A 27,789-nucleotide genomic window follows, 5' to 3' on the forward strand; every position below is an offset into this window, starting at 1 on the left:
GAGCAGAGTAGGTGTTGCCAATACGTGTATATTGATAGGCACTGTAATAGGAGAACAGGAAGCATAGGGTGCTCCCAAGGGACCAGATCTTGAAACTCTGCTATCTCCTTTCCATGTGGCATTAAAAGGCAATCATCTTGGAGGAAAAGTACAGAGTAGAAGAAAGGAAGATCTTCATGGTAGAGTGAACAAAATTTAAGGAGAACTAAGGCAAGAAAGTGGGAGAAGTGTTTAAGAAACTGAAATTCATTCAGTCTGCCAACAGCGGAGGCTCCGGATGGGGGGCAGGGGGAAGTAGTGAAAAGGTGAGGCTGAAGGGGTAGACAGGAGCCATAAACAATGTTAAGGTCTTAGGAATTTATTTAAGGACAAGGGGAAGCTATTTAAAGACTGAGTAAAGGAGCAGCCTGACGAAGTTTGGATTTTTAAGACTCACTTTGGGTGCAGGGTGGAGAATGGTATGAAGGAGAATGAGGCTGGAGGCAGGGTGAGCAGTCAAAAGGGATTACATCAGGATTCCTTAGGAGAGTTGATCTTGCTCTTACCACCACAGTGGTGGTGAAAGAAGAGATATTTACATGGTGGAATCTACAGCATTTCAATCTATGGTAATTGAATGGATATGGAAAGTGAGGGGAAGAGAGGAGTCAGGGGTGACCCCCGTTTCTGGTTTGGAAACGAGATGACTGATGGTGCGGATCACCAAGACAGAGGTCAGAGTGAAAGGAGCTGGCTGGGATGGTGTCCAGTGTGGATATATTTCAGTATTTATGACCAGGAGACACATATGTAAGTCATTAGCATGAGCCTGAAGCTCAGGAGGAGAGACAAGGAAGGAGGTAGAGACTGAAATCAGACAGGGAAGCTTCGGGGTTAGAGGGGACGAAACGTTGGGAAAACTGGGACCCAGAGAGGGCAGAAATGTCACAGGGTTAGTATTATTGGAGATGAGATCACAACTGAGGTCTTCCAACTCCTAATATAATCGTCTTGACTAAAAACTGGAAGGCAGAGCAACCCAACATGGTAGTGGAGAGCCCCGACTCAGGGAGCAGAGACAGAGCCATTTAAATCCCAGCTGGGCCACTGGTAAGCCAAGTGATATTGGGCGAGGGCCCAAGTCTCTTTATGCCCTACTTTATTAAGCCATATGGTAAAGAGACAATGATAATATTAGCTTCAAAGGTATGGGAGATGAAATGAGAAAACATGCCTAAAACATATAATCAGTATGTGACACATAGTAGGACACCAATAAATAGTACTTCTTACTGTCATGTTTAATAAATGGAAGGAAAACATTTCTTTGATGACCACTGCATACAGGTTATGTTGAAGACGATTGATTTTAATATTTCAATTTAACTTTAGTCAGCTTTTAGTTTTAATTTTCATGAAAATTGCTTAATTTTAATTTGTGCAAACCATCACCTTTCCTTGGAATAGCAGCTGTACAATTGGAGATTGATTAGCCAAAGATCAAACTTATTGTGGCTAGAAATGACAATTTGCATTCTGTTCTGGACTAGCTCTGCCTGAGCTCAGAAAGGCACAAGAACCACTTACAAAGTCACACTTATTTCCATTAGGGACTATTGTCATCGTATATGAAAACAATCAAACTCGCTACAAAGAGTGAACGCCACACCGGGGAGGAGAGTGTCTGTGGCATGGACAGTACTGTTTGGTTTATTTTGGGGGAGAAAGAGCCCATGCTGAAAGAACATGATAAATATGCTAAGTTTATACATTATGTGCTCGGTGATAAATATTCTAAGCATGTACTCCAATAATTCTCTCATCAGAGCAGCCTTGTTACCCCCACCATCAGCAGATACTGATAATTAATCAACTGAAATGAATCTTTACAGAATAAACAAATCTGTTTTACATGAATGATGATTATGTCTCTTTCAGTGGTGAAAGCTTTTCATAACTTATTCATGCCAACGTTATGAAGACTTTTGCCTTAGGGAACAATATCTTGTTTGTTTGTTTTTTTTTGGTGAGACTGCTTTTTAGACTGTTTCTGGTGGTCAGTGGCATTTTAGCCGTATCCAGACGGATGTGAGTTATTGCATATTGGGGTCCTGGGGGGTTATTCCTTTCTATCCTCCAGGAGGAAGAGGGCGGGCCCTTTAGTTTCACAGACACTTGCAGTCTTGCTGGCAGAGCAGGGAGGACCGGCTCTCATGCAAGTGGACACGGTAGCTCTCACAGCCTGATGGGGGCACACAGCTCTGTGCATAAAGCGCTGCAGAGGTTACCTTGCAGCTCATGCATGCAGAGATGACTTCTGTGGCTAAGAAATAGGGAAAAAAAGTAGACTGTGCTAGACAAAGAGAGGCTTCAGGCTGGTCCTGAAGAAAATAACAACCATGAATAAAATGTACAGACAAACTCTAACTAGTTCCTAATACTGGTCCCAGGTTGGACACATACGCAATCAATGTTTCTCTCTCACATCGATGTTTCTCTCCCTCTCTTTCTTCCTCCCTTCCCCCTCTCTAGAAAATAAGTAAATAAACAAATAAATAAACAGACTTTAAAAATATTAAAATACTTATCACTGAGTAAGGGGGATATGACTGATTTTTAATTTTCTTCTTTATTGCCTTCTGCATCATCAAAATTCCATATAATCTAATCAGAATCTTATATTTTAAAAAAATGTATATTGTTTTCTACATTTTTTGATTTTTTAAAATGATTTGCAGGTACAGCTCACATTGGCTTCAGGCATACAGCACAGCAGTAAGACAATCACGTACTTCTCCAAGTCCTCCCCTGATGTTCCCAGTGCCCACCTGGCACCACTCATAGTCGTTACGGTGTCCTTCACTTTATTTCTGGGCTGTACTTTACATCTCCATGACCATCTTCTTTCCTTTTCTTTTTTTAATAGTTTATTTTTATTGTATCTTCTCCATTATCATTTATCCCCCCATATCCCCTTCTGTCTACACCCCTCTTCCCCCCTACAATCGCACTGTCCTCTGGGTCCGTGAGTTCCTTTCCTTGTTTGCTTGATCTCTCCACACCATCCCCCAGCCCCTCTTGTGCAATAAAATTAAAATCCTATTCCTAGATAAATAACTAACACAAAAGCTCATTTTTGTTTAATCCACCATAGGGTCAGTCTTAGCTTTTTATCTTTTCATTTATAGCTTTCATCACCAATGAGAAAGTGCACTGTGCAATGTAATTTTGAGGCCAAGAGTGGAGCAATAGAATCATATCTGATTCCATAGCTGGCTACACTGTGTGAAGTCATGTACCCTGAAAATTCCTAGAATTCTTGCCTCTGAGACCTCCAGCCAGTGCCCTGGCATGGCAGAACTTTTCTTAGCTTGCTGCCTAGTGGTGCAACTGAGTACATACTAGGGATACACAAGGCAAATGTCCTCTTGACTCAGCTCCAGTCTCCTCCATCGCCTTCCCCCTTTGCTACATCAAATCCTCCGCCCTCTTTACACACACACACACACACACACACACACACACAGATGTAACTGTAGCTTCAGATCAGTGCTATACAATGGCAGCGTACTTTGAGCCACTGAGTAATTTAATAGTTCCTACTAGCCACATTAAAACTGCTAAAAGAAACATATGAAATTAATTTTAAGAATATTTTATTTAATCCAATATGTGTAAAACATTGCTATTTCAACATGTCATAAATAGAAAAATGACTTAATGAGATATTTTCATCTGCTTTCCATACAAAAGTCTTTGCCATCCAATATTCATTATATATTTGCAGTACATCCCATTCACACACACCACCTTTCAAGTGCTCAGTAGCCATGTGGGGCACATGGTTACAGTGTCAGACGGCTAGGAAGGTCTGGAGAGATCTTTTCCCTCTACGACTTCCGTTCCATCTACACAGAACCGGGGACATTACAGGGAATCGCCTGCCACACATCCTGACACACAGGTTGAGGGAGATCAGGTACCTTTTGTCGTTCTGCCTCACAGAGGAGGCAGTCACCCATCTCACCCATGAATCCTGCCAGGGCAGGTGACTGGATCCAGAGGAGGTCAGCTCTCTTATTAAAGGGCAGTTTGCAACTTAAGTACAGGGGCCACCACAGTCCTTCATACATACACATTGCCCTCCCCCTCTTGCCAAAGTAAATGGCTTCTGAGTTTGGCTGGCTGACCAACTGCCTGGCTGTCTAAATGAATCAGGACAAGAAAACAGAACATTAGTACTTGATTGAGCCTCTTCAAAATTAAGTGATGAAGACACTGAGTCTGGGAATGGAGAATTTCATTTTAATTTTAAACTTTGATGTGTAAAAATCTTTGGTGTGCTAGGACCTAAAGGGAATTGGCTCTGCCCCCCTGCAAGAGCACCTGGAGGGGAGCCGTGCTGGCCTCTCTTTCCGGCAGTGGATCCCTGACCGACTGGGGCAGGAGCAGCTTATTCCAGCAGCTGCAGGACGGAAGAGAACGCACTGCGAAGGCTGCTGGCCCTGAGGCCGGAACCGCAATTGTGCCCAACAGATAAACCAGTTCAGACGTGAAGCCTGGTCCAGTATCTTCACATTGGAAACCTAGACCTAACACTAATGGGTTGTTCTTAAATACTCAAGTGCTTGCATGTTCTCTGCCTTGGAGTTTGAAGTTCTAGCTTTAAAAATGGATTTTCTAGTTCTTCTCAATTGATTTACCTCCCTCCTTTGCCCCAACCTCAAGTTTCCCTGCCATTGAAAGATCCTGAGATAGTAAACCCAGGTAAACAGTCTTCTTCTGAAGGAGAGAATATGAGAAGGGGTAACATTAGGACAGAATTATGGGAACTTAGAGGAGAGCTGCTCTGAATGTCTCATTCTAGATTATTTATTACATATTCCTATGTACTGAATGATTTATATGCATTCAGTTCAATATCATAACAAGCTTGAAAAATACACATTTTTAAATCTGTTTTATAGGTCAGAAGACTGAGGCTCAGAGAGGTTAACAATTGACCAAAGGTTGCACAGCCCAAGTGGCAGAGCTGGGACTCAAACAAAGGTCTGTCTCATCTCTAACTCAACATGCTAGTGAGAGCTGGTTATCAAGCGATCTCTCTAGAGAGATAGATTGATGCAGAAACAGTAATAAGGACCAGTGCTAGAGTTTACATAACAAATCATTTTCTTTTTTCTACATCTTGATTAGCTGTAGAGTGAAAAAAGAGAAATAATATCTAAGTAGGGTTTTTTTGTTATTGTTGTCCTGTTTGTTTTTTACAAACACATGGATCTCGTTAAGCCAGTTTTGGTAAGGTTGTGTTTCAGAGCATCTAATTTCTCAACAAATTATGGACCTCTTGGTCAAGAGTTTTGGGAATTCTTGCAAAGAAACTGCTACACTAGAAGAAATGCTCCATGCAGATGGCCAGGGCCACGGCTCGCTGTGTACATCTTCACTGCCACTCCTTCGTGCTGCTCAGCCTCTGGCCTGCTGAAGCACCGGCCTGTTTGGATGCATTCCTCTGGAGTGCATGGAGCGGCTGGGGTGGCCTAGGCCCAGTTCGCCACTGCTTGGAGTGGTATTGCTGGGCCCAGGGGACTGAAGCTGGATTCATAAACACACCCTTGAGCTTGGCGCAAGACCATGGAGATTCTGGTTCTGGGCCTTAGAAGATGGGCTCAGACTCTTTAAAGACTTTTGACGGAATTCCTTTGAGCAGTCAGTTTGCTTTACTAGGATGGTGTGGGACTGTGGTTAAACATACCAAATGTTTTATTCTAAGAACTGTTATTTCTCTAAGATTTGCTATACCAGTAATAACATTTTCAGAATAAATGTTGTAATAGGCAGAAAAATGACTCCTCAAAGATGTTCACATCCTGATCCCCAGAACCTGTGAAGACATGACATTGCGTCGCAAGAGATTGAGGTAGCCAATGGAATTCAAGCTGCTAATTGTTATGGGCTGAACTGTGTCCCCCTCAAAATCTGTATGTTGAAATACTAACTCCTAGTACCCTGGAATGTGACCATATTTGGATATAGTGTCTTTAAAGAGGTAATTAAGTTGAAATGAGGTAACTGGGGGGGTTCCTAACCCAATATGACTGGTGTCTTTTTTAAAAAAAATTATTGATTGATGAGAGAGAGAGAGACAGAGAGAGAGAGAGAGAGAGAGAGAGAGAAACATTGATTTGTTGTTCCGCTTACTGATGTACTCATTGTTTGGTTCTTGTATGTGCCCTGACCAGATTGAACCCACACCTTGGTGTATTGGGATGATGCTCTAACCACCTGAGCCCTCTGGCCAGGACCAGGATTGGAGTTTTTATAGAAGATTACAACCCAGAAATGCACACAGGGAAGACCCTGTGAAGACACAGACAGAAGACAGCCATCTACAAACCAAGGAGAGAAGCCTCAGAAAATGCTAACACTGCCAACACCGTGATCTCAGACTTTTAGCCTCTAGAATTTGTGAGAAAGTAAGTTTCTGTTGTTTAAGCTACCCAGTCTGCAGAACATTGTTATGCAGCCCTAGGAAACTAATATACTAATCAACTGACCTTACCATTGGAAGCTTATCCTGGATTATCTGGGTGAACCTGGAGTAATCACAAGGCTGTGTACACGCGAAAGAGGAGCGCAGAAGAGGAGATCAGGGCGATGTGATATGGGAACAATTGGGCCGACTGTTGCTGGCTTTGAAGATGGAGAAGGAGGGCCGAGAGCCAAGGGGTGTGGCGGTTTCTCAAAGCTGAACCGAGCAGGGGAGTGGATTCTCTCCGAGAGCCTCCAGAAAGCAACACAGCCCTGCTGATACCTTGATTTCACTCATTTCAGGCTACTGAGTCATGGAACTGTAAGATGATAAATTTATACTGTTTTATACACTGAGCTTGTGGTCATTTGTTACAGCAGCAGTGGGAACCCGGCACACCTGGGCTCCCAGCCTGTGTATAACAGGGTAGACGGCGCGAGCCTCGCTTCAGCATGGTTTGCACATCTATCGTACTCGTACCATGAGAGGCTCTCCAAGATATCCTACTATTTCTTACTCATTCACTTGTGAGTGTTGCAGGAAAAACCAAAGACATGTTTCTCAAGAACTGGTGACTGGCATAAGGTATTGTGAAAGGAAACTGCTCTGGTCTAATATCTTCATGTAGAAAATTCAGAATAAGCCTTCAAATCATGGATGAAGCCAAATCATCACAATTACTTTATTTTTTATTATTTTTAAAAACTATTTTATTGGTTTAGAGAGAAGGGAAGGGAGGAAGAGAGGGAGTGGAACCCTGATCGATCACGTCTCATGTGGGCCTGAGTGGGGACCAAACCCGCAACCCAGGCAGGTGCCCTGGCTGGAATCAAAGAGGGGGACCTTTCGCTTTGCAAGGCAACACCAAACCAAGCCACACCAGTGTGGGTTCATCACAATGACTGTAAAGGTCTCCTCCTTGGCTCCTGTGGGATAACCTTCCTCGGTCTTTATTGGCCTTGGTGACCTACGCATGGGAGGCCATGTTTTCAGTGCATGCCTTAAACACGCTTCTACTGAGTTCCTCATAGTGCCGTAGGCACTGGGATGGGGCCAACTGAGATGCAATCCCTTCCATTCTAAGGGAAGCGGCAGGTGACAGATACATTAATGTAGGCCAGGCAGTAATGAGGGTAGGATGAAATCACGAAGGGACAGGAGTGAGGGCAGGAGGCTTCTCTGACACAGTGACATTGGATGAAGACCTAAATGGAAGATCTGTGAATCCTCTGAGGGCCAGGATTCACAGATCTGTCATTTGCTTCTTATCCAGGGTCTAGTCCTTACAATGTAGGGCAAGCGTAGTGTTGAATACCAGACTGAGTCTGAGTTGGCAGAGGCACCAATCGTCAGACGCTGTGGAAGTACAACTAATGCATGGAACCCGGGAGTACCGGTCAGCATCAGCTGCCTGCCCAGTCTCATTTTAGAGTCCTTTCTGCTCTCAGAGTACAGAGCAGCAATAACATCACTCCTTCAGCCTAGAGCTTTTTAGGGTACTATGTGCCATCTGTCACCCCAATACCAATTTAAAATACTTTCTCTAGTAAAACATTGTAGGCTGGGGACTTGAATTAAATCGGAAATACGTATTTTTACCCCCAAAATTACTGTGGCTGTATCAGATCTTAGACGTTTTCTTTGCCTCCTGCAAAGTTCTATATAACTTGAGTGTTTGTGAATTTAATCATGTACCACTAAATTGGGGTATTTAGCTTTTGCCCAGGACACTATGATGAATTATATTGTAAAGTTAATGTGTGATTCTTTTTTCCCAGCAGACCCCTGGCAGCTGCTATTAGGTCCCCACTTGCATTTCTGGGTAACTTTCCAAAGCTCACATTTTGTATTCGGTGGAACTGAGGGTCCACTGTCCTGCCGAGGGTGAGGGTAGGTGTGCGGACCTTCTCTGTTCTCAGAAACCAGCGGTCTGAGGCTTTGGTCTCAGAGCGTAGTATCTCCAAGCTTGGGGATTTGTTTTCAGTCACCTTTGTATCTCAAGGCGTCTGTTTCCTTGTCCGGACTCACTTTCTCCCTCCCCTTCCTTCCTTCCCTTTTAACTCTAAAAATGTTGCTGTAACTTTCTCCTTTGCATCCAATAAGAAGCTAGGTCATATTCATTTCTGACCCCCCCTTTAGCTCACTCTCAGAGAAAGCTAATCATGCTTGATCTGACACTCGGCAGGATTCCAAAAAAAAAAAAAAAAAGGCTGCACAGAAGAAGGACTCTCTGTATCCTTGAGCTGCTGAGTCTCAGCTACAAGGTCAGAACTTGGGAGCACATCATTTACTTATTTCACGGGGCTCCTTTTGCTCTGTCACACATGTCCTCTCCCAGCCCTGGCGCTGCCTTTGCCAAATGTGATCCACAGAAAGGATTATTACTGCCGTTCAGTTACATGCCTCACGTTTCCCGTAGATGATGTTCTTTGCAAGCATTCTTGCTGGATACCTTGTCCAGCAATCTAATCCAGGGCAGTGGTGGTAGCAGATCCTTTTATTTGCTTGTTGGTTTTTCGTGGAGCTGAAGAAAAGCCAATAGTTTAAAAGCATGGCCAAGAGCATCTACAAGGCATGGCTGCTCTGAGGGAGGTGGAAGTTCAGAGCAGGACATGCTGCTCACTCTTCTGAACCTTGTGAACTCCTGCCTGTGTGCAGGCTGCGTGCCCATGAGCACCTGAACTTTCCCCAGGGTTCGGTGCTTTCCCAGCAGTCCACACAGGTATCAGGTACAACAAGACACAGGTGGCTTTTGGTCCTGTATTGGTTTCCTTGACTCACCATAACAAAATACAAAATGTATTCTCCCCCACTTCTGGAGGCTAGAAGTCCCAGGTCAGGTTGTCAGCAGGGCCAGCCTCCCTCTGAGACTCTGGGCAGAATCCTTCCTTGGCTCTTCCTAGCTTCTGGTGACAGCTCTGGATCTTTGGGGTTCCTTGACTTGCAGCTGTCACTCCAATCTCTGCCTGTTTAATCTCTCCTAGTACATCCCTGTGTCTTCTTATGAGGACATCAGTCATCATAGACTAAGAGCCTACCCTACTCTAGTATGTCCTCATCCTAGTTACATCTTGGAGTCTCAAATAAGTCACATTCTGAGGTAATGGGGACACCACTCAACCCAAACAGGACCTCTTCAGTCAAAATTCAGTGCCAGGGGGTGGTCTGAGGACAGACAGGAGGGACAAGTAGGGGACAAGTTGCTCATCAGGAGGAAATCTAACCTGTCAGGGCAAAACAAAGTAACAGGTGCCCAGCCAACTTACATTGTTTATTCATTCTCTCTCTCTCTCTCTCTCTCTCTCTGTTACCTAGTTTGGAGACAACTTTACTGGCTAAAATGAACGATAAAGCAATGTTTCTTTTTCTAGTCATAAAATTACTAAAAAGCCACTGGAGTAAGATATTCTTTGCTTCCCCTGCTCCTCACAAGGAAATTTCTGTGTGTCATTGGCTAACTAGCTATAAAATCAGGATAAATTAAAAACAAAATCATAAACTAGATCTATTGTTTTACTTTTTTCATAAAGTCCTAGGACAAACTAATTTTACTAAGAAAAAAATAAGCAGTAGAGCCATAATTCTTACAAATTTTACAAGCTCATAAAAGAGCACGGATGGCCAGTTGTTGTTTGTTTGCCGTTCTTCTAAGATTTAGAAGTGGAAACAGTGGCAAGTAAAACAATTTCTTATTTTCTCTCTTAGATGATGTTTCACACCACACTATTCCTTACGGGTCATGTGGAAGTCAAGGAGCATCGTTCCCGTTTCAGGGCTCATGACAATTTAACTTTTCAAAAATGTTACGTTTTGGGAAATTCTTGAATGAAGGAGGAAGCTTCATCAACTGAGTCTGACCCCCAGTGTAAGTTGGAATACACTTCTTATCCCTCTGTGGAGACACTTGTGTCCATAGTGTGGTAGGTGGGCTCAGGGCCTCCCAGCCTCCCCCAGATTGCCCACATCTTAATGCCTACAGCCTATGCATGTTACCTTATATGGGAGAGACTCTGGAGATGTGATCACATTAAGGAGGTGGAGAGATCATCCTGGATTATCTGGGTGGATCCTAAATGCCATCCCAAGTTCCCTAACAGAGGAAGGCAGAGAGAGATCACAGAAGAAACTGTGCAAGGGACTCAGAGCGAGAGAGAGGAGGCTATGTAAATTGGCTTTGAAGATGGAGGAAGAAGTCACAAGCTCCTGGAAAAAGCAAAGAACCTGAAACTTGCCTAATTCTTCTGGAGAGAGCATGGCCTGGTGAACACCTTTATTTTTAGCCCCTTACAGCTCATTTTGGAATTCTGATCTTTAGAATGTCAAAGAAGAAACTTCTGTTGTTGCAAGCCATCAAATAGGTGGTGGTTTTGTTAGCACAGTCATAGAAAATGTATACACAGGGTATGATTCCTTGTATTTACATTTAGAAATATGACTCTCTATATACACATGTAAACACATTGAGACCTAAAGAAAATACAGGAAAATGTTAATAGTAGCTAACTGTTGGTAAGATTATGAGTGATTTTTTGTCATTACTATGATTTCCTGAACTTTCCAAGATTTCAAGAAAAAAAATCTTAATAGAGTCTTAACTATTTATCTTTAAAGGGTAAGGGAACATTATTTAGTCCTAAAGAGTCTTTAAATTCTGACACCTACTACAACATGGATGGACCTTGAGGGCATTTTGCTCAATGAAATAAGCTGATTACAAAAAGACAAATACTATATGATCCCACTGTTATGAGGTTCGTAGACTTGTCAAATGTACAGTGACAGAAAGCAGAATGGTGGTAGTCAGGGGGGAGGGAGGGGGAGGAGTGGGCGTGGATGTTTCCTGAGCACAAAGTTTCAGTTTTGTGAGAGGAAAAGGATTCGGGAGAGTGGTTGCACAGAGTGAATGTGCTCTGTGCACTTAACACTGGATAGATCAATTGCATGTATATTTCACGACATTTACATTTTTTACAAAGTTCATTTGTGTTACAAAAGGAGAGTTTCAGTGAAGCCCTTAATATAAATATGCTATGATATGGTCTTAGGTACTTGAGGTATTTTCTCTGCATTTTAAAAAATCCCTTTATTTAGTCAGGTGCACTGACCTCTTTTCCCTTCCTATAAGTCTTAGGCTCCTCCCCTGACATCCTTAGCTCTATTAATTCTCCTGGTTTTATTTTCACCTTTGTTCTTTCACTCTCTGCTTGGCCCTTTTCCTCTGCCTACCAACATGTTCAATCAAGTCTTTCTGGGCTCGGTTAGACCTCTTGAGAGTATGTATGTCAATCACTCCTTTTTGAGATGCTTTGGCCTTTACAGCAGTTTGTATATTGTACACACACTCTCCTTAGCAGACATATACACGTGCTTCAGAACTGATCTCTTGTGTCTTTCCAACATCCACACCAGGGGCCCATGTGCAAGTCAGGATGACTCCTCTCTCTCTCCCGCCCCCACACTTCATCAGTCCTCCTGGCTGACTAATTTCACCTCCTGTGTATTCCTGCAGCCCACTCCCATCTCTAGTTTCAGGTTCCAGCGTGTCTTGTTTGGGTATTGCAATAGTTCAGCCTTGCCCCATCCTCCCCGCTGCAAGCTAGAATGATCCATCTATATGTTAAACCTGGCCATGCTCCTTTCTGCCCAAACCCCTTCAGTTAAGGTGCACGCTCTTCAGCATGGCACCTGACATCCTCCATGACTTGCTTGGTCCCTTCCTGCTTGTTCAGACTCCTCTTCTACCGTCTCACAGCTCAGGTTACCTTTCATGACTAATCATTTTCAAAGCTGGCAGTGGTTCCCATCCAATGTCTGGGCCTCTGGCCTCTCCTCATTTTCTCTGGCTGGAAAACCCCCTCCACCTCACTGGACAGAAATGCAGCTCTTTTACTTCTCCAGTCCTTAGTGTTGCCATTGTGCCCTGGGAACAGGCTATCGCCTTAACAGCAATCTTCAACTAGTATGCCCCAAGTGTTTTTAAAACATGCAATACCTGACTATTTAGTCAAGGGCACTGACCTCTTTTCCCTTCGATTGTCAAATAAAAAAAAATGACAACAGCCAACACAATAGCTGTCTGTTGTGAATGAATCAAAATTATACCTTTTTTTTCATCAGATTGGCCAAAAATACACTTTTTGGTGTGCTGCAGAATTTTAGTAATTAGTTTACGTGTGCCATGGGATGAAAAACGTTGACAGTCACTGTCTTAACAGATTCTATCCAAGTTAATGACCTATGGGTCTGCCTTCCCACCAGCCCTGAAGCTGTTTAGGGGCTGGGACCACCTTTTAAGTCCTATTGCTGTTCCCAACACCTAGCACACACAATGCCTGGCACATAGCAGGCAAACGCTCAGTGCTGATGAATTAAAATAATTAGTAAAAAACACTTTCACTGTTAGGTTACATTCATAACCCAAAACACATTCGAAGCCCACTGCCATTGTCTTAATTATAATTTTGATGGCAGAGACAATTGAACAAAATTCTGAAGAGGAATAAGACCTCTGGAGATTAAACCTTTAATTTTTTCATAAAAATTTTGATCTATTTGTCTTTGTAGGGCTTTTTTTTTTCTTTTCAGTCCTAAGGTGCAAGGCAGAAATAAGTAGCTCGGCAAATACATGTTCTGCAAATAAATATATACACTGTCTAGTACATAGAGTTTTCCGGATTTGACCGAAAGCAGGCTTGCGAGCGAAATGACTTTGCTATCACCCCTTTGGTCAATGCTTTGGGGTCCATTATATGACAGTGCAGAATGGAGCCTCTTTAAAAGGAAATTGACAAGGAAATGCTGGCTAAACATGTGACCTACCGGAGTTCTCAACTTCCCTAGGTTGTGTCCTCTCTCCTGGGTCTCCAGGGCCTGGAGTAGCCGCTGGTACTAGTCACAGCTATCTCGAGGCCACCTGACTAAATGAGACAGGCTGGCACCAGGTCACCACGTCTGGGCCTTTGCCTCTCAAGTCACTGCTGTTGGAGAACTCCCCTGGCGTCACGTGCCGGCACCCAGCCCGCAGCCAGGGGACCCGGGCCTGCAAGGCTGAGGGCCGAGGCCAAGCGGATCACGCGCACCCGGAGGCCCAGCGGTCCAGCCAATGGGCTGGCGGCACCGCCTGACCCTCGGGAGGGAGGGCGTGGGGAGGCAGGCGGGAGAGCACGCTGCCGGGTCCTATCTCCGCCTTCGCTGCCTCCCAGACGGGAAGTGAGTTCTCTGGCGCACGGTGCCAGCGAGCCAGTGAGAGGGACCTGCAGTCACCTGCTTGAGGAGCAAAAGCATGGCGGCCGCCAAGGTAAGCGTCAGCCCGTTGCCCCGGGGAGCGCGCCAGCCTCACTGGGTCAGGAGGCGCGCGACAGGCTCGGAAGTTCACTGGCCGGGTTGATGCGCGTGGGAAAGCGCACAAAAAGCACGGGGCAGCTGTTCCACCTTGCAGCAGCGGACCGAAGGACCTGTCCGCTACCCCCGGGGCCGCACAGGCGGCCCTTGCTGCGACTGAGGCCGATCTTGCTGCAGAAACTTTGCAGGCTGGACCCTCCCATTTGGCCCAAGAGTGGAATTGGTTCCCCAAGCTGAGCTGGTGCCTGAGCGCTAGCTGCCGGGGGGAGGAGAAGAGGGTGCGCCTGGGGCGGGGGAGGGCCTGGGGTTAGCAGGTCCCCTGGGCCACCCCATCACGCTCCTGCTCCTGACCCGAGTTAATTGTTGACCTAGGTTTCTTTTTCCAGGGAACACAGCCCTGGCTCAAGCCAGATCCTTTTAGGTTTCAAAGGCTCCGCCCTCCCGCAGGCGGGGAAGTCACCTTGACTTCCGTTTTGGAACTGGCCGGGGAGAGCTGGCCTGCGCGTCTGCGGACAAACCCCAGAAGACCCCTCTACGCCTCGCCCCAACCTTTTTCATCCTTCTCCCTACTCTGCCCATCTGACAACACTTACATACCGGCCTCTGAGCATTTGAGAGGCTTCTTTTTAAAAATGACAGAACAGATTGTCCGGGGAGCCTGTAAGTCCTGTGAAGTTCTACTTAAAAGGAATTCTGCGTAATGTGAATCATTCACTCACCCAAAGGAAAGGCAACTCCGACAGCTTGACCTTTCCTCTCTCACCATTTCTTGAAACCTGGACACCATTTCAGTCTCTTTGGACTCCACTTCAACTTTTCTGGCAGAATACCATATTTAGTCCCAATCACTTGAATCATTGGGATTTATTGCTTTTAATTTTAAGTTCATGAAGGCAGCCCTTTAATCAAGCCTATACAACTTCTTAGCTCATTTTAAGTGCAGTGAACTTAAATATACCCAACATTTCAAACATTTGTCCTTAATCAAAACTCTGTGATAACCCTCAAGAGGAAAACATGGCCAACACATCATATTCCTATTTATTCAAGCAAACTAATCACATTTGCAATGGAAATTGTAAGCAGACAAATATATTTAAATGCTATTCTATGACTTAAGTTTCTCCAAGTTTCCAAATCTGCAGGCTTCTTTATATTCCTCCACTTTGTGGCTGAAGTGGCCTTTCTCTTTTCTGTAATTACTCGGAGTGCCACCCTCACGAGTGTGCTGTGGGTGTGTGCGCAAGTGTATTGTGTGTGAGGTAGATTCGATGAGGATCTCTGAGATTCATTTTTGGAAGCTACTTTAACCCTTTCAATCCCGGGAGCCCTTGACCATTTCTTTGCATGTAGTCAGAGTATGAGTGTTGGTATGAGTTAGTTCTCTCCAGGGGAGTTCTTGCAGGAGAGTGGGTGGGAGTAGATACCCATACCTTACTGAATTAGATCATTTTTCTTAATTTGGAGATAAAACAATTGAGGAACCTAACTTGAGGAATGTACATGTAATTGGAGCATAAGATAAGACTGATTAACTAGTGTGATGTAAACAGGTGACATGGAGCCGGGCTGCCCTTCTGGGTTGTAGTTATTAAACTGTCACGTCCTATCAGTAAGTGCAGCTGACTTTCAGCCAAGTAGACTCAGGTAAGATGAAACATCTCATTTTTACTCTCTGGGACCTTGTGTTTTGTGTCTTAATCATTTAAATTTGCCTCTTTTGGGGATTTCTGATGGCTCATATCATGTATGCATATAGTTACAGTCCAACAAGACATCAAAATGTCTTGTCAGAGTAGATGAGAGAAACTGCCAGGACTAAGGTTAGTGGAAAACACGGGTGTACTTGCTAGAGATGACAGCGTTTTCTCGCAGCCAAAGCCAAGAGAAAGTGATCAGTGAGGTCCGCTGCTTGGAAGAGAGATCTCCTTGTCCTGCTGTCTCAGAGCGGTCTTTCCTCACGTCCTTTATGTGCTGTGAGTGAACTGCATTGCAAACTACCTCTGGACCACAGATAGCATGCCTGTAGGTTCATAAGGCCACGTCTTACAATAGGCATCTTTGTAGCTCAAGGGCAGTGCAGTAGATGCAGTCTTTAAAGGGCCCAAAATGAACTGTGCTGGTGTACTTACTCCAAGACTGCCCCTTAGTTTTGGGTACTATCCTTGCAGGGTCATTCTGTTAGCTACTAGACAGTGCTGGGCAGCTGGAGTCAATGGCCATGGTCTTTGCCTTTTCCTGGAGCACAGATATTATTCCATGTTGCTGTGTTGAACACAGAGCCATAGGCTTCACAATCTCACTAGGGGTAGGATTGCCATTCCCTCTTAAAACTAGGAGAGAAGCTCACTTCAATGGAGAGTCTAAGAAATTGGGCCAAGAATCCGGAACTCCAGAATTGTAGGTGAATGCCAGTGCTCACTACGGTGAATTGTTTGACTATTTAAGCAGATTGAATGTTTTCTGGATACACCTAGCCACAACTAGCCATTTCTTAATCTCTTGACCATTTATTCTTAGTTTCCTTGGTTTCTTATTTATTCAAATGTAACTAATTTTCAGTATCTTTATTATTAAATAGGAAGGCTGAGAATCTAGTCTTTGCTTTTTGTTTTGATTTCTTCATGAAGAGTAATACTTAGTGATGCAAGAGGTGTTTGTTTTTTCATGAAGTAACATTGATCTAAAATGCTCAGTGTTTTGAGATGAACTCAAAAGGCTTCAGTTCTCTTGTGGCCTGCTTTTGTAAAAACAATCCTGGGTTCCCCTGTTAGGTGGTGAACACTCATTGGTGTGCCTGTGCTATTTGTGTTGTTTAGAGTACTTCTTTCCTTCTTCTTTTTTTTAAGTCCTCCTCTGAGGACTTGCTTATTGATTTTAGAGAGGCAGGGGAAGGGAGAGAGACAGAGAGGGAGAGAAACATCAGTTGGTTGCCTCGTCCATGCCCCCACCCGTGACTGAACCTGAAACCTAGGTATGTGCCCTGACTAGGAATCCAATCCCTGACTTTTTAGTTTATGGAATGATGCTCCAACCAACTGAGCCACACTGGCCAGGGCTTGAGTATTTCTTTTAGAAATTCCCAAACACTGCCGTGTATGCATTAAAATGAAAATGAGTTTCTAAAATTATATTTTATATAAGACCACAAAAGATGCATTTTTAAAAAGTAGAAATAATGCCTTGGCGGGGTGGCTCAGTTGTTTGGAGCATTGCCCTGTGTACTAAAAGGCTGCTGGTTCAATTCCCGGTCAGGGCACATGCCTGGGTTGTGGGTTTGATCCCTCGTGGCGGCACCTACGGAAGGCAGCCAATTGATGTTTCTCTCTCTCTTACATCCTCTCTCTCTAAAATCAATAAAAAGTATCCTTTGGTGAGGATTAAAAAATAAATAAGTAAAATAAAGTACTAATAGAGGGGTTATCCTCTCTTCCCTCTCTGCCCCTTTTTGGCTGTAATGAACAACCCCTCTTTGTCATTGATTGAGTTTATACATTCAGGATGATGAAATTAAAATAGATGAAACTGTTAAAAGTTGGCAAATGCTCACTTGAGATCAGGCATGAGAGACATTCAGATATGAGGCTGGACGTGGATCAGCAATTTGGGTGCAGTTAGCCCAGAACTAAAAGAAAGAAATTTGAGGACAAAGTAAAGTCTAATAATACAGACAGACCTTGGATATATTGCGGGTTTGCTTCTTAGACCACCGCAGTAAAGCGAGTTGTAACCTTTTTGCTAATGGAAGAAGGTCTTGCCTTTGATGTGTAAAATAAGCAACATCAGCAAAGCACAACACAATGAAATGCACTAAAATGAAGTATGCCTATAATGGAAATTTGGTCTTTAGGACTCGTACATTTAGTATTGAGTATTCCGTTCTTGGATGAGCTGTTGTTCCCGTTACTGATTTATTGAGAATTGTGTATTGGGCTGTTTCTAATGTTCCAAGCGGGACTAAACCAAATGAAGATGAACTGCATTTCATTTGGGTTTTAAGAAAACCACAGTCATGTTAAGGGCTAAATCGTGTCATGGAAGCCCTATGCACAGTTAGTGTCATAACAAGGGCTGCGGGAGCATCAGGGAAGGCACCCGTTTCTGTGGATGGAGGGGCAGGAATGTCTCCAAGGCGGTACTTCAAAAGGAGTGGATGGGGGAAGTGGAAAGACTCTGCCAGTGATAGGAAACACCAAACGGAAGGCAGAGAGGTGAGAGCATCTATTTAGGGGATGGCGGGTAATAGAGTAAATCAAAGAGCAGCTCACGAGATAGAGATTAGATTTTAAATGCTTTTCATCATTAACTCACTTAATGCCTGTAACAGTCCCATGAGTTATATACCATCATCCCAGATTTGCAGATGAAGATAGAGACACCAAGAGATGATCTGATCAGTAAGACCTAGGGAGCTGGGGTTCAAATACAGCCTGGCTCCAGAGTCTGTGCTCTTGCCCCGTCCACCATATTGTCCTCCTGATGGTTTAGCATGGTGCATGGTGTTCAGTACATGGGAGAGGGGAAAGGTGGTTTAGGAGGGGAAATTAGGCACCTGAGTATAAACCGAACTTTTATCTTAGAACCACTTACATACTGCCTACTACGTGCCAGGCCCTTTCCACTCTCCCTTTACTAATAATCACTCAATTAACTTTCATATACCAAGCAGTAGGTGCTTTCTACTTTTGTCCTCATTTTACTGGCAAGAAAACTGAGGTTCAGAGAGTGAAGTGATCTCCTCAAGGTTGTACATCAAGTAAGTGGTGCAGCCTGGATTTAAACCCTTCCAGTCTGTGTTCAGAGTCTCTGCTTTTAATACTTCTCCTCCCAGGCCTTAAAACAAGTTCCATTCGCAAAAGTGCACATGAGGTATGGACCTGCATACTTCCTGATCATCCCAGTCCAGTGGTTTGTATCTGTAGAGTTTGGTTTGTATTTGGTGCTTAGCATATGCTTTACTACATATACTGACTGTGTATTTATTCAGTGGTTTTCAAACCAGCTTGCACAGTCCAGGACTTGTCATATAGCTTTCTTTAAGAGTTTTATTGGATACAATTATATACAGTGTAATCCACCCACTTGAAGTGTATAATTCAGTGGGTTTTTTTTGTATCTTCACTGAGTTGCAACCCTGTGCTCACTACAGAGACTTAGGCTGCATGTTTAACCTCCACGTTTTGCACGTGTCTCATCTACAGTAGTCCCCTCTTCAAAGGTTTGTTATCGAGGATAAAATGTCACTGAGCTTATTAAGGATCTTCTTCAGATTGAAGGTTTTCTCTTCCTGTGGAAAAAAATTCTAGGCATCTGGTGAATTAATCATGTCATAACATTGATATAACAATGAAGCAGACCAATGTTGTGTGGTAGGCAGGAGAGTTGGTGCGTTTCTGTGGTTTCGCTCATGTTTGGAGTTAGGGCTTCTTAAATCGGTGGAGGTGGGCAGGCCTTGAGGCATCTGTGACATGACGGTCCTCACCCTTCCCCTCATCAGTTCTGTCCCCTGTTACCAGATGAAGAAATGGAGTCCCAGAAAAATATATAACTGGTTCAAGTTTCCTTGAAATACCTTTGCTTTTTGCACTGTTGTAGGCCAGGGGTTCTCAGCGCACTGTAGTAACCCAGACAGGTATAAAAATGCTGATGCCCGGGTCTTACCCAGAGGTTCCAATTTAATTAGACTTCAGTGTGGCTGAGACATGACGTTTTTGTTTTTGTTTTAATTGTATTTGTTTTCATTACCATTTATCCCCTTTCTACTCCCCTCCTCCCCCAACCAGCACCCCCCGGACCCCGCCAATCGCCACCCTGTTGTCCATGACCAGGAGTCCATTTTCCTTGTTGCTCCATCCTTCCATCCCTTAATACTCCCACCCCCACCATAGCTGCCATTCTGCTCTCTCTCTGAGTCTGTCTCTATTTTGCTTGTTAGTTCAGTTTGTTCATTCGATTCCACATGCAAGTGAAATCATGTGGTACTTGTCTTTCCCTGACTGACTTATTTCACTTAGCATAATGTTCTCCCAGTCCATCCACACTGTTGCATAGGGTAAAATTTTCTTCTTTTTTACGGCCAAGTAGTGTTCCATTGTGTTTTATCCACTCATTTACTGATGGACACTTGGGGTGCTTCCATATCTTGGTGAATGTAAAGTTTTTGCACAGCAAAGGAAACCACCAATAAAATAAAAAAGCAACCCATGGAATGGGAGAACATATTCACCGATATATCTGATACGGCATTAATATCCAAAGTTTATAAAGAACTTATAAATTTCAATACCAAAAAAACAAACATTCCAATTTAAAAAATGGGCAAAGGACTTGAATAGACACTTCTTCAAAGAGGACATACAGATGGCCAATAGACATGTGAAAAGATGCTCATCGTCACTAATCATTGGAGAAATGAAAATTAAAACCACAATGAGATAACACCTCACACTGCTCAGACTGGCTGTCATCAATAAGTCAAGAACAAACAAGTGCTGGCGAGGATGTGGAGAAAGGGGAACCCTTGTGCACTGTTGGTGGGAATGCAGACTGGTGCAACCACTGTGGAAAGCAGTATGGAGATACCTAAAAAAATTAAAAATGGATCTGCCTTTTGACCCAGCAATACCAATTCTGGGAATGTAGCTGAAAAGGCCCAAAACACCAATTTGAAAGAACATAAACACCCCTATGTTTGCATGTTTTAGAAGTTCCCAGGTAAATCAAATGTGTTTGTTAGGCCACTGCCCCGGACTGTTCTTGTGCTCTTTGCTTCAGTTGGTCCTCTAACGGCTCCTTCTTGGGAAGAGGAAGGAATGCAGTGAGACAAATGAAAACCCATGGTGTGTCATGTAAAAGGAAGGATATGTAGGGGTCCCTGTAAGTTCGCTTCTTTCTTCACAATTTAGTTTCAGTTCTTCTGCCCCATATCACCTTGGTGCTCAGGCATATGGTTTATGCAATTTTGGAATTTATCCTAGAATACAGATTTTCTTGCCAAAGTGATTGAAAGCTCCTTTTGTCTCCTGAAAGTCTCAGTAGGTGTTCTAGATCAGGGTAGGGTCAGGAGGAGGGAAACCTGGCAAAGAACAACCCTGGCCTTGCAGTCTTTCCCCTGAGGAACCGAGTTCCGTTTGGTTCATGTTCCCCAGTTAGGTCACATGGCTTAACATGCGTTGGCTGGCAAATACAGAAGTGGGGCCGGGAAGGGTTGAAAGTCAATGTGTAGTGTAAGAAAACCAGGGAGCAGGTCTTTTTGAATATTGGGTTCTTCTGTAAGATTGCTGGGGGAGCCCTGAACTCGGCTCCTTTGACCTTTTGTCTTATGACTAGCCTCTGCTTCTGTAAAGTTCTTAAGTGGTGTCACTCTTTGCGATGTTCTCCACTGTCTGTGAGGGTCAGTCCTGCTGAGCATGGCTCCTTTCTGCTCTCCTGCATCATAAGCACCTGCCCTTCCTGCCTTGTTATCTTGGTTGCCTTGGGTGGGGCCTTGGGACCGAGGAATGTGTGGAACTGCAGATGCACATTGGTTCTATGTGGGTGAGGAGGATGTGCCTTGTCACAGTGCTGTAATGCCTTTAGCAAACATTCAACAGCAACTGAGCAAACTTTTTTTTAAGGACTATTTAACCAGAACTTCTTGTTGGGTCAGGCTGACTCAGTCAATGGTGGCTCTGGTCTATTAGCTCAGAATTATCCCCATTGGCTGTTTTGTAGACTAGTGGCCTGGTTTGCTGATTGGAAACCTTCAGAAGATAGAATACTATGCCCACCATTTCCTTTGGAAATTTGCTAGGTAGTTAAATGAGTGAAAATAGGCCCAGATGGTTCCTTTGTGGTTTTAGGTGCTGACAACATAGCCCAGTAGGCAGAGCTGACATTCTAGTGCACCCTAAATAAACCACTCTATTTAATGACTGTTATGAGACTGGTTGCTTTGTCTTGATTTCTGGATGGAGTCACAGCCTCCACATGTTATTCCTGAAAAACGTTGATATGAATCAGATATTTTAAGATATACTTAACAGTTTTATGGTAAAATACTTTTGCCTAAGACTTGCAGAGTGCAGTTTGTAAGAAAATTCTAAGTGTAGAAAATACAAGTAAATGTAAGGGACAAAAAAGTTTTCCTCAACCCTCCTAGGGTCTCTGGCTGGGTCTGAAAATTAAATTGACCAAGACAAATTAACAGGAGAAAAAACATACCAATAGTATTGAAGTTTTACACGTACATGTACACCGCAAAGACGTGATCAGAGGAGGGAGCTTTTACTCCTTTTAGACAAAGAAACAGTAATTTTGTGGAGACTTGCCAAGACAAAGGGATTTGGGTTAGGGGTAGTGAATGGTGAAGAAGTACCTAGGAAGGCAAGGGTCAGTTTAACAAGGTTTGCTTGTACAGATTTCTTGGCCCCCAACTCCGCATACCTGGGACTTTTATGCCTAGTTTTGGAGAAGGAGGGTGCACTGGTGGTTGGGGGCAGGGAAGGTCAGAGTGACCTTCCTCCTTCTGCTATTTTCTCTAGTTCCTTCAGCTTAAAATGTTCAGTATATGCCAAGATGCTGTGTTTTGGGGTAGTGTGTCCAGAACCCCATCATAAGCCTGATTTGAACAGGCTTGTAGCCCCAGGTGCGTATTTAGAATTTTCTTGGAGTTAGACATGTGATTTGCATATGTCTGATCCTGGCCACCATTGTGGGCCTACCTTCAGAGACCCCTCTCCACACCGCAACCCCCTCCCCCCACAACAGGTCCATCAGCTCAGAACAGCTTCCATCCTCGGGAAGAGGCTTTGAGAACTTTTTTTTTTTTAGTCAGTAGCTCTGGTTTATTGGAATAACCCTGGACTAGAAGGCATCAGAACCTGGGTTGTAGGCCCACTGCTTCCGCTGATGGTGAGAACATGGACAAATCTAACTTCTGGCTGCTTAGTATCACCCTAGGGATAACAGGAACCACCTGGGACATCTGTGGCGAGCAGATGAAACACGACATGTAAAAGCACTTGGGGAATTATGCAGCACTACAGGAATGTTAAGAGGTATCTGTTGGAGACCGGCACGTTTGTACTGAACTGGAAACGAGGGGCATAGATATTATTTGACCTACCTGAACAACACATGGTGTGTTTTTCCTAAGCTTGTGATCCATTTAAATATTCAGCATAATGCTTCAGTAGTCAGATTCTCTGAGTAGTCTTCCTGGGGCCTTGTACTGGAGGTTTTGGTCCCAGGACCAGTAGCATTGGTTTTACTTGGGAGCTTGTTAGAATTGTAGCATCTTTGACTCAATTTATGTCAAAGGTCCTATTGCATCAGAACCTGCATCGTAACTACCTGTAGATCCCCTGGGGATTGTATACACATTCAAGTTTGAAGGCTGCTGGCCCGGAATTCTCGTAACTGTGTCATTAAATGGGGCTGCCCTTTCTAAACTGTGGGTGCAGCACCTTTTGACTGTGGGTGCAGCACCTTTTGACTTGGTTGGCAAACCAACTTTTTGCAGAACTAAATACATAGTGACAAACTTCAGGATACATTTTTGGGGTTTTAGGGCTCATTTTGGTTCCACATAGAGGCCAGGGTATTATTTTGGAATCCATTTCTGTATTATTATTTAAGGGAATGCGTGACTATTTTACAGGGCAGTGGTCCCCCACCTTTTAGGCATCAGGGACCAGTTATGTAGATCATTTTTCCACAGATGGAGTGGGGGCAGGGTTGGGGGGACAGGAGCGAGGAGCTCAGGTGGAAAGGCTAGTGAAGCTTCCTTCACTGGTGCCTCCCCCCCTCCTGCTGTGCGGCCTGACTCCTGACGGGCCACGGGCTGGTGCCAGTCCAAGGCCCGGGGGTTGGGGACCCCTGCCACAGGGGTTGTACTCTTCTCTATTCACTGCCTGCCTATACTTAAAGTTCCAGACATGGAACTTACACCTGTTTTTTTTAAACCAGTCTTTCCTAAAGGCTGTCAGTGACCTCAGTTCTAATGCTGTTAGCCTGTCCTTGCTATTTTTGACCTTACGGGACCTGGGTCCCACCACTTCATTCCTTGGACACCCTCCACCAGCTTTCATGATGTCCCTCTGCTGGCCTCTTCATGCATATGCTGCCTTTCTTCTCCTTGGCAGCCTTTCCGTCCTTCTGCTAACCCCTGCAATGGTGGTGTCCCCCGGTGCCTGCCCAAGGCCCTCCTCTCCCTGCAGGGCGATGGCTCCACACTCACCCCTCGCACGCCGGCCTTGCGTCGTCAGCCATTCGTCGGAAATCCCAACTTGCCCATCTCACAGATGCTCCAAACTCTGCTTTCCGACAATTGAATTCACCTTCTTGGCCGTGCCTTCCTTCCAGCCTGCCATTTAACTTTTCCTAAGTACCTGTTGAGGGCAGCCAGGAGAGACACCGTGGGCAAGAATTTGGGTGTGGGCAAAGAGGTGAGTCGATTAAACCTTCCATTTTCCCTGAGCAGGCATGTCCTGTCCTGTCTCCTCCGTTGATGTTTTGGTCGCCATTACTGTTCAGCTACAGCAAGGCCAGGGCTTCTGAGCTGCTCTTGCCTCTGTTCTCTTCCTTGCGCTTCCCTCTCCATTCTGCCCAGAACGGTCAGAGGGAGCTTCCCAAAGTGGGTCTCATTGCCATGTTAATAGCAGTCCCATGTTCATGGGTACAACGCATTCTAGTGTGTTGTTGGTTCCAACCATCAGCCAGCGCCCGTACTAAATGCCGGGCCTCCCAAAGTGAGTAAGCTACTGGACTGGTGTTCAAGAACACACCATCTACAGGAATTAAAATAATCAGATGATAGGAAGACCCAGCCTTCATATTGGATCTTAGTAATCACCTATAAGGTGTCAGGGAAGACATTATATCCTCTTTTGACAGAGAAACTTAGCAGCAGCAGCTTACATTTATAAAAAAAACAGGCACTGTTCTAGGCACTCTGTACATGAAATAACTTAATCTTCACAACAATCCTATTACAGATAGTGCTGTATCTGCACAGAATGGTTAGGTCTCCTGAGGCACAGAAATGTTAATTCACTTGTCCAAGGTCACACAGCTTCTTCACACAAGAACTATGGTTTGACCACAGGCAGCCTGGCTTCAAAGTCCACGTACATAACCACTGTGCCACATTGCCCTCTTTAATTTGCCTTGCTATACAGTGTGGATTTGTGCTGCATACAGAATGCAATTTAATCTCTAGCCTGCTAACACCTCCTTGGCCTTGGCTGTGGTCAAACACTCATTCCCTTGTCATGTCCTTCACAGCAGTCTGTGACTAGGACCCATCTAAACCCTGTTCACATTCCTTGCCATAACGGTCTAGCAACAGTGTAACAGAAAAAAGAGGTGGCTATTTGTTTAACTTGGAGTTGTCAGAGATAGGAATGTTTCTTGTCATTTTTCTTTACTGGTAGGCAGATTTTGTATATTTTTTTAGTTCTTCCCTTCAATGTTAAGAAAAGGGGTCTTAGTTTTATTTCCCCATCCCCTGAAGCACCACCTGTAAGGATGTTAAAAACCCATGTCATCACAGGTTTATGGTTTTTCCAGTTGGCTTTGTCTAATCAAGTTTCAGGCCGTCCACATGTGGCATTTGGTTGGTGTGTCTTTTAAGTCTTGCTGACGGGGTTGTGCAGGTAGCTCGAGTGGAAAGGCTGGTGATAGGTCAGGCCTGACACTGCCAGGCCCACCGGCAGGGACTTTTTACACCTTGTGAGCATTCCCACGCTTATTTCATCGCAGGCCGCAGTCGCCTCTGCATTTGAGGATTCCACGTTCGCTCGTTGTCTTCTGTCTCAGTTCCAGAAGTAAAGGCCCACCTGGTTCTCTTTTTATGATGGTCCTTGCAGACCTCTGTTGGTCCATTTTTGGTGTCCACCAGCAGTTTGAGAAGGGCCTCGTCTTGGCCTTTGCCCAGTTTTCTATTGGGTTATTTGCCTTTTCACATCGATTTGTTCTAAGAGCACTTTAAAATTTTAAGAACCTTGGCCCTCTGTCCTGTTACACATTTTTTTTTTGCAGTTGATGTTTAACTGATTCAAAGTCACTTTTATTTTAAAAAATGTTACATTGCATGTTAGTCTGTTCCTTTAGTGGATTCTGGGTTGTCTGTCATGTTTAAACACAGCTTCTCCACTTAATATTACATATGAAACCACTCCTGTTTTCCGAGTATTCTTTATAAGCCTCTGTCCCTCTTTTTAAAGATTATCTGCAGTTATTTTGATATAAGATGAAAGGTTAGGGCACCAGTTTAGTTTTTTAATTGTTGCCCAACCCCAGGAGGTCATGAACCTTCAGTGGTGCCACATCATCGGCCAGCGTGGCCCGCTACCAGCTCAGCCCAGACCCGCGGCTGGTTCAGATGCTTAGGAGGAAATCTGATTAGTTCAGAAAGCCAAGGGAGCCTTCCCCGAGGGCTCCGCTGTCTGCTGATGACTCAGTCAGCTGGGCCGCTGTGAGAACGGAAGGGCTGCGAGTCACTGCGCAGCAAGGCGCTCGCTACCCCTGCTCTCCTGAGTGGTGCTCCTTCCCCTTAACCCTCCTTCTCATGTTCTCTCTCTCGCACTGATGAGAAAACAGGAGGTCACTTTAGTGGTCAGTGATGGAGTGAGAATTTAAACGTCCTGTTGCAAACCCTATACAATGGGTGCAAAGAGCAGTCCATGAGGCGACTCTGGTTGGAGAATCTGGAAGTCTTCCTGGAGGAATTGGCATTTGACTTAGGCCTTTTAAGAATAGCAGCATTTTTGAAACTTCTCGTGGAAATTTTCCATAATGTGCGAGTGTAGAAGAGTGTAATGATGTCCTTATCTAGCCAGCTTTAGTAATTATCAGTTCATGGCCAGTGTTCTTTCATTTGGACCACATCCTCTTCCCTCCGTCCATCCCCTGATTGTTTCAGAGCAAATCCCCAATATCTTACCGTCATACCTGTAAATACCAGTATGGTTCTCTGAAACAGACTTTTTAAATGTACAACCAAAACATCGTTATCATGTCCAAAACAAATTTCAGTGATTTTTTTCAAAATGATCAAATATCTATCCTGTACACATTTTACACATTTCCCCTATTGCCTTATAATTTATAAGAGTAGTTTTTTGCATTGTCATCTAAATGAGGTGTAGGCATTGCACTTGGTTGATGTGTCTGTATTTTCTTTTAATCTCTAAGTTCTCTTGCTCTCTCTTCATGCCCTCTGTCTTTTTCTTTGAAAGCCAGTAAAACATGTGGTGAAAATTATGGACTCTGTGTTCAAATTATAGCTCTGGGCAGGTTACCAACATCTCTGTACCCCGATTTCCTCGTTTATAAAAGAGGCATAGTTGTACTTCCTATCGGGACGGTCTGTGTACTCATGTTTCTAAAGCTCAGGGATGGGCCTGGGACGTAGTAAGCTGTACAGAAGTGTGACCTGGGTGTTCGGAACCAGAGAAGTTGCTCAGAGTCACGTCACAGGTCCACGGGCTGTGGGAGAAGGTGGAGGAGGGCTCACTTGAGTGACACTGAGCACAGTCTTCGGGACGAACCCTGGCTGTGCAGAGGGCTCCTGATCTTTTTCTTTCGGCTTCCTCCAGGGTTCTCGACTGTTCTTCAGGTGTGTGATGTTGATGCATAGCAGAATTGTGAACAGTTGGGTACGATTTAGTGGAGGCAGCTTTTCTATTGTCTTTGATATGCTGCTTTCCCCTGCTTTTGTGAAGGCAGCTTTTCTCTCTGAGAAGCCACTTTAAGTTTCTGTGGCATTATCTGGCTCTAGCAACTTGTGATCTCCTAAGTAGAACCTTTCAGCACTTTATAAATATGTCATACACTTTTTATATTCCTTTGTTCCCTGTCAGGAACACACATCCCAATCTTCAGAATAGCACAATCAGTTTTTATTCATTTAAGAAGCAGTAGTAATTTGACACTTGCTAATATGCAACAAATTA

General features: G+C 44.3%; 1 protein-coding gene across 2 annotated transcripts in view; it reads left to right on the forward strand.

The window, feature by feature from the left end:
• The first annotated feature begins 13,642 nt into the window (after positions 1-13,642).
• The window catches only part of SLC25A13 (solute carrier family 25 member 13), a 169,827-nt gene continuing 155,680 nt past the window's right edge, over positions 13,643-27,789 (forward strand). For both annotated transcript variants that reach the window (XM_045828248.1, XM_045828249.1), the window contains exon 1: positions 13,643-13,808. In XM_045828248.1, the coding sequence (XP_045684204.1) occupies positions 13,794-13,808 (15 nt within the window). In that variant the 5' untranslated portion in view covers positions 13,643-13,793. The remainder of the gene's footprint in view (positions 13,809-27,789) is intronic.

This window comes from Phyllostomus hastatus, unplaced genomic scaffold, assembly GCF_019186645.2.
Source record: "Phyllostomus hastatus isolate PE091 unplaced genomic scaffold, TTU_PhHast_1.1 phas_scaffold_78, whole genome shotgun sequence".
NCBI classification, from domain to species: Eukaryota; Metazoa; Chordata; class Mammalia; order Chiroptera; family Phyllostomidae; genus Phyllostomus; species Phyllostomus hastatus.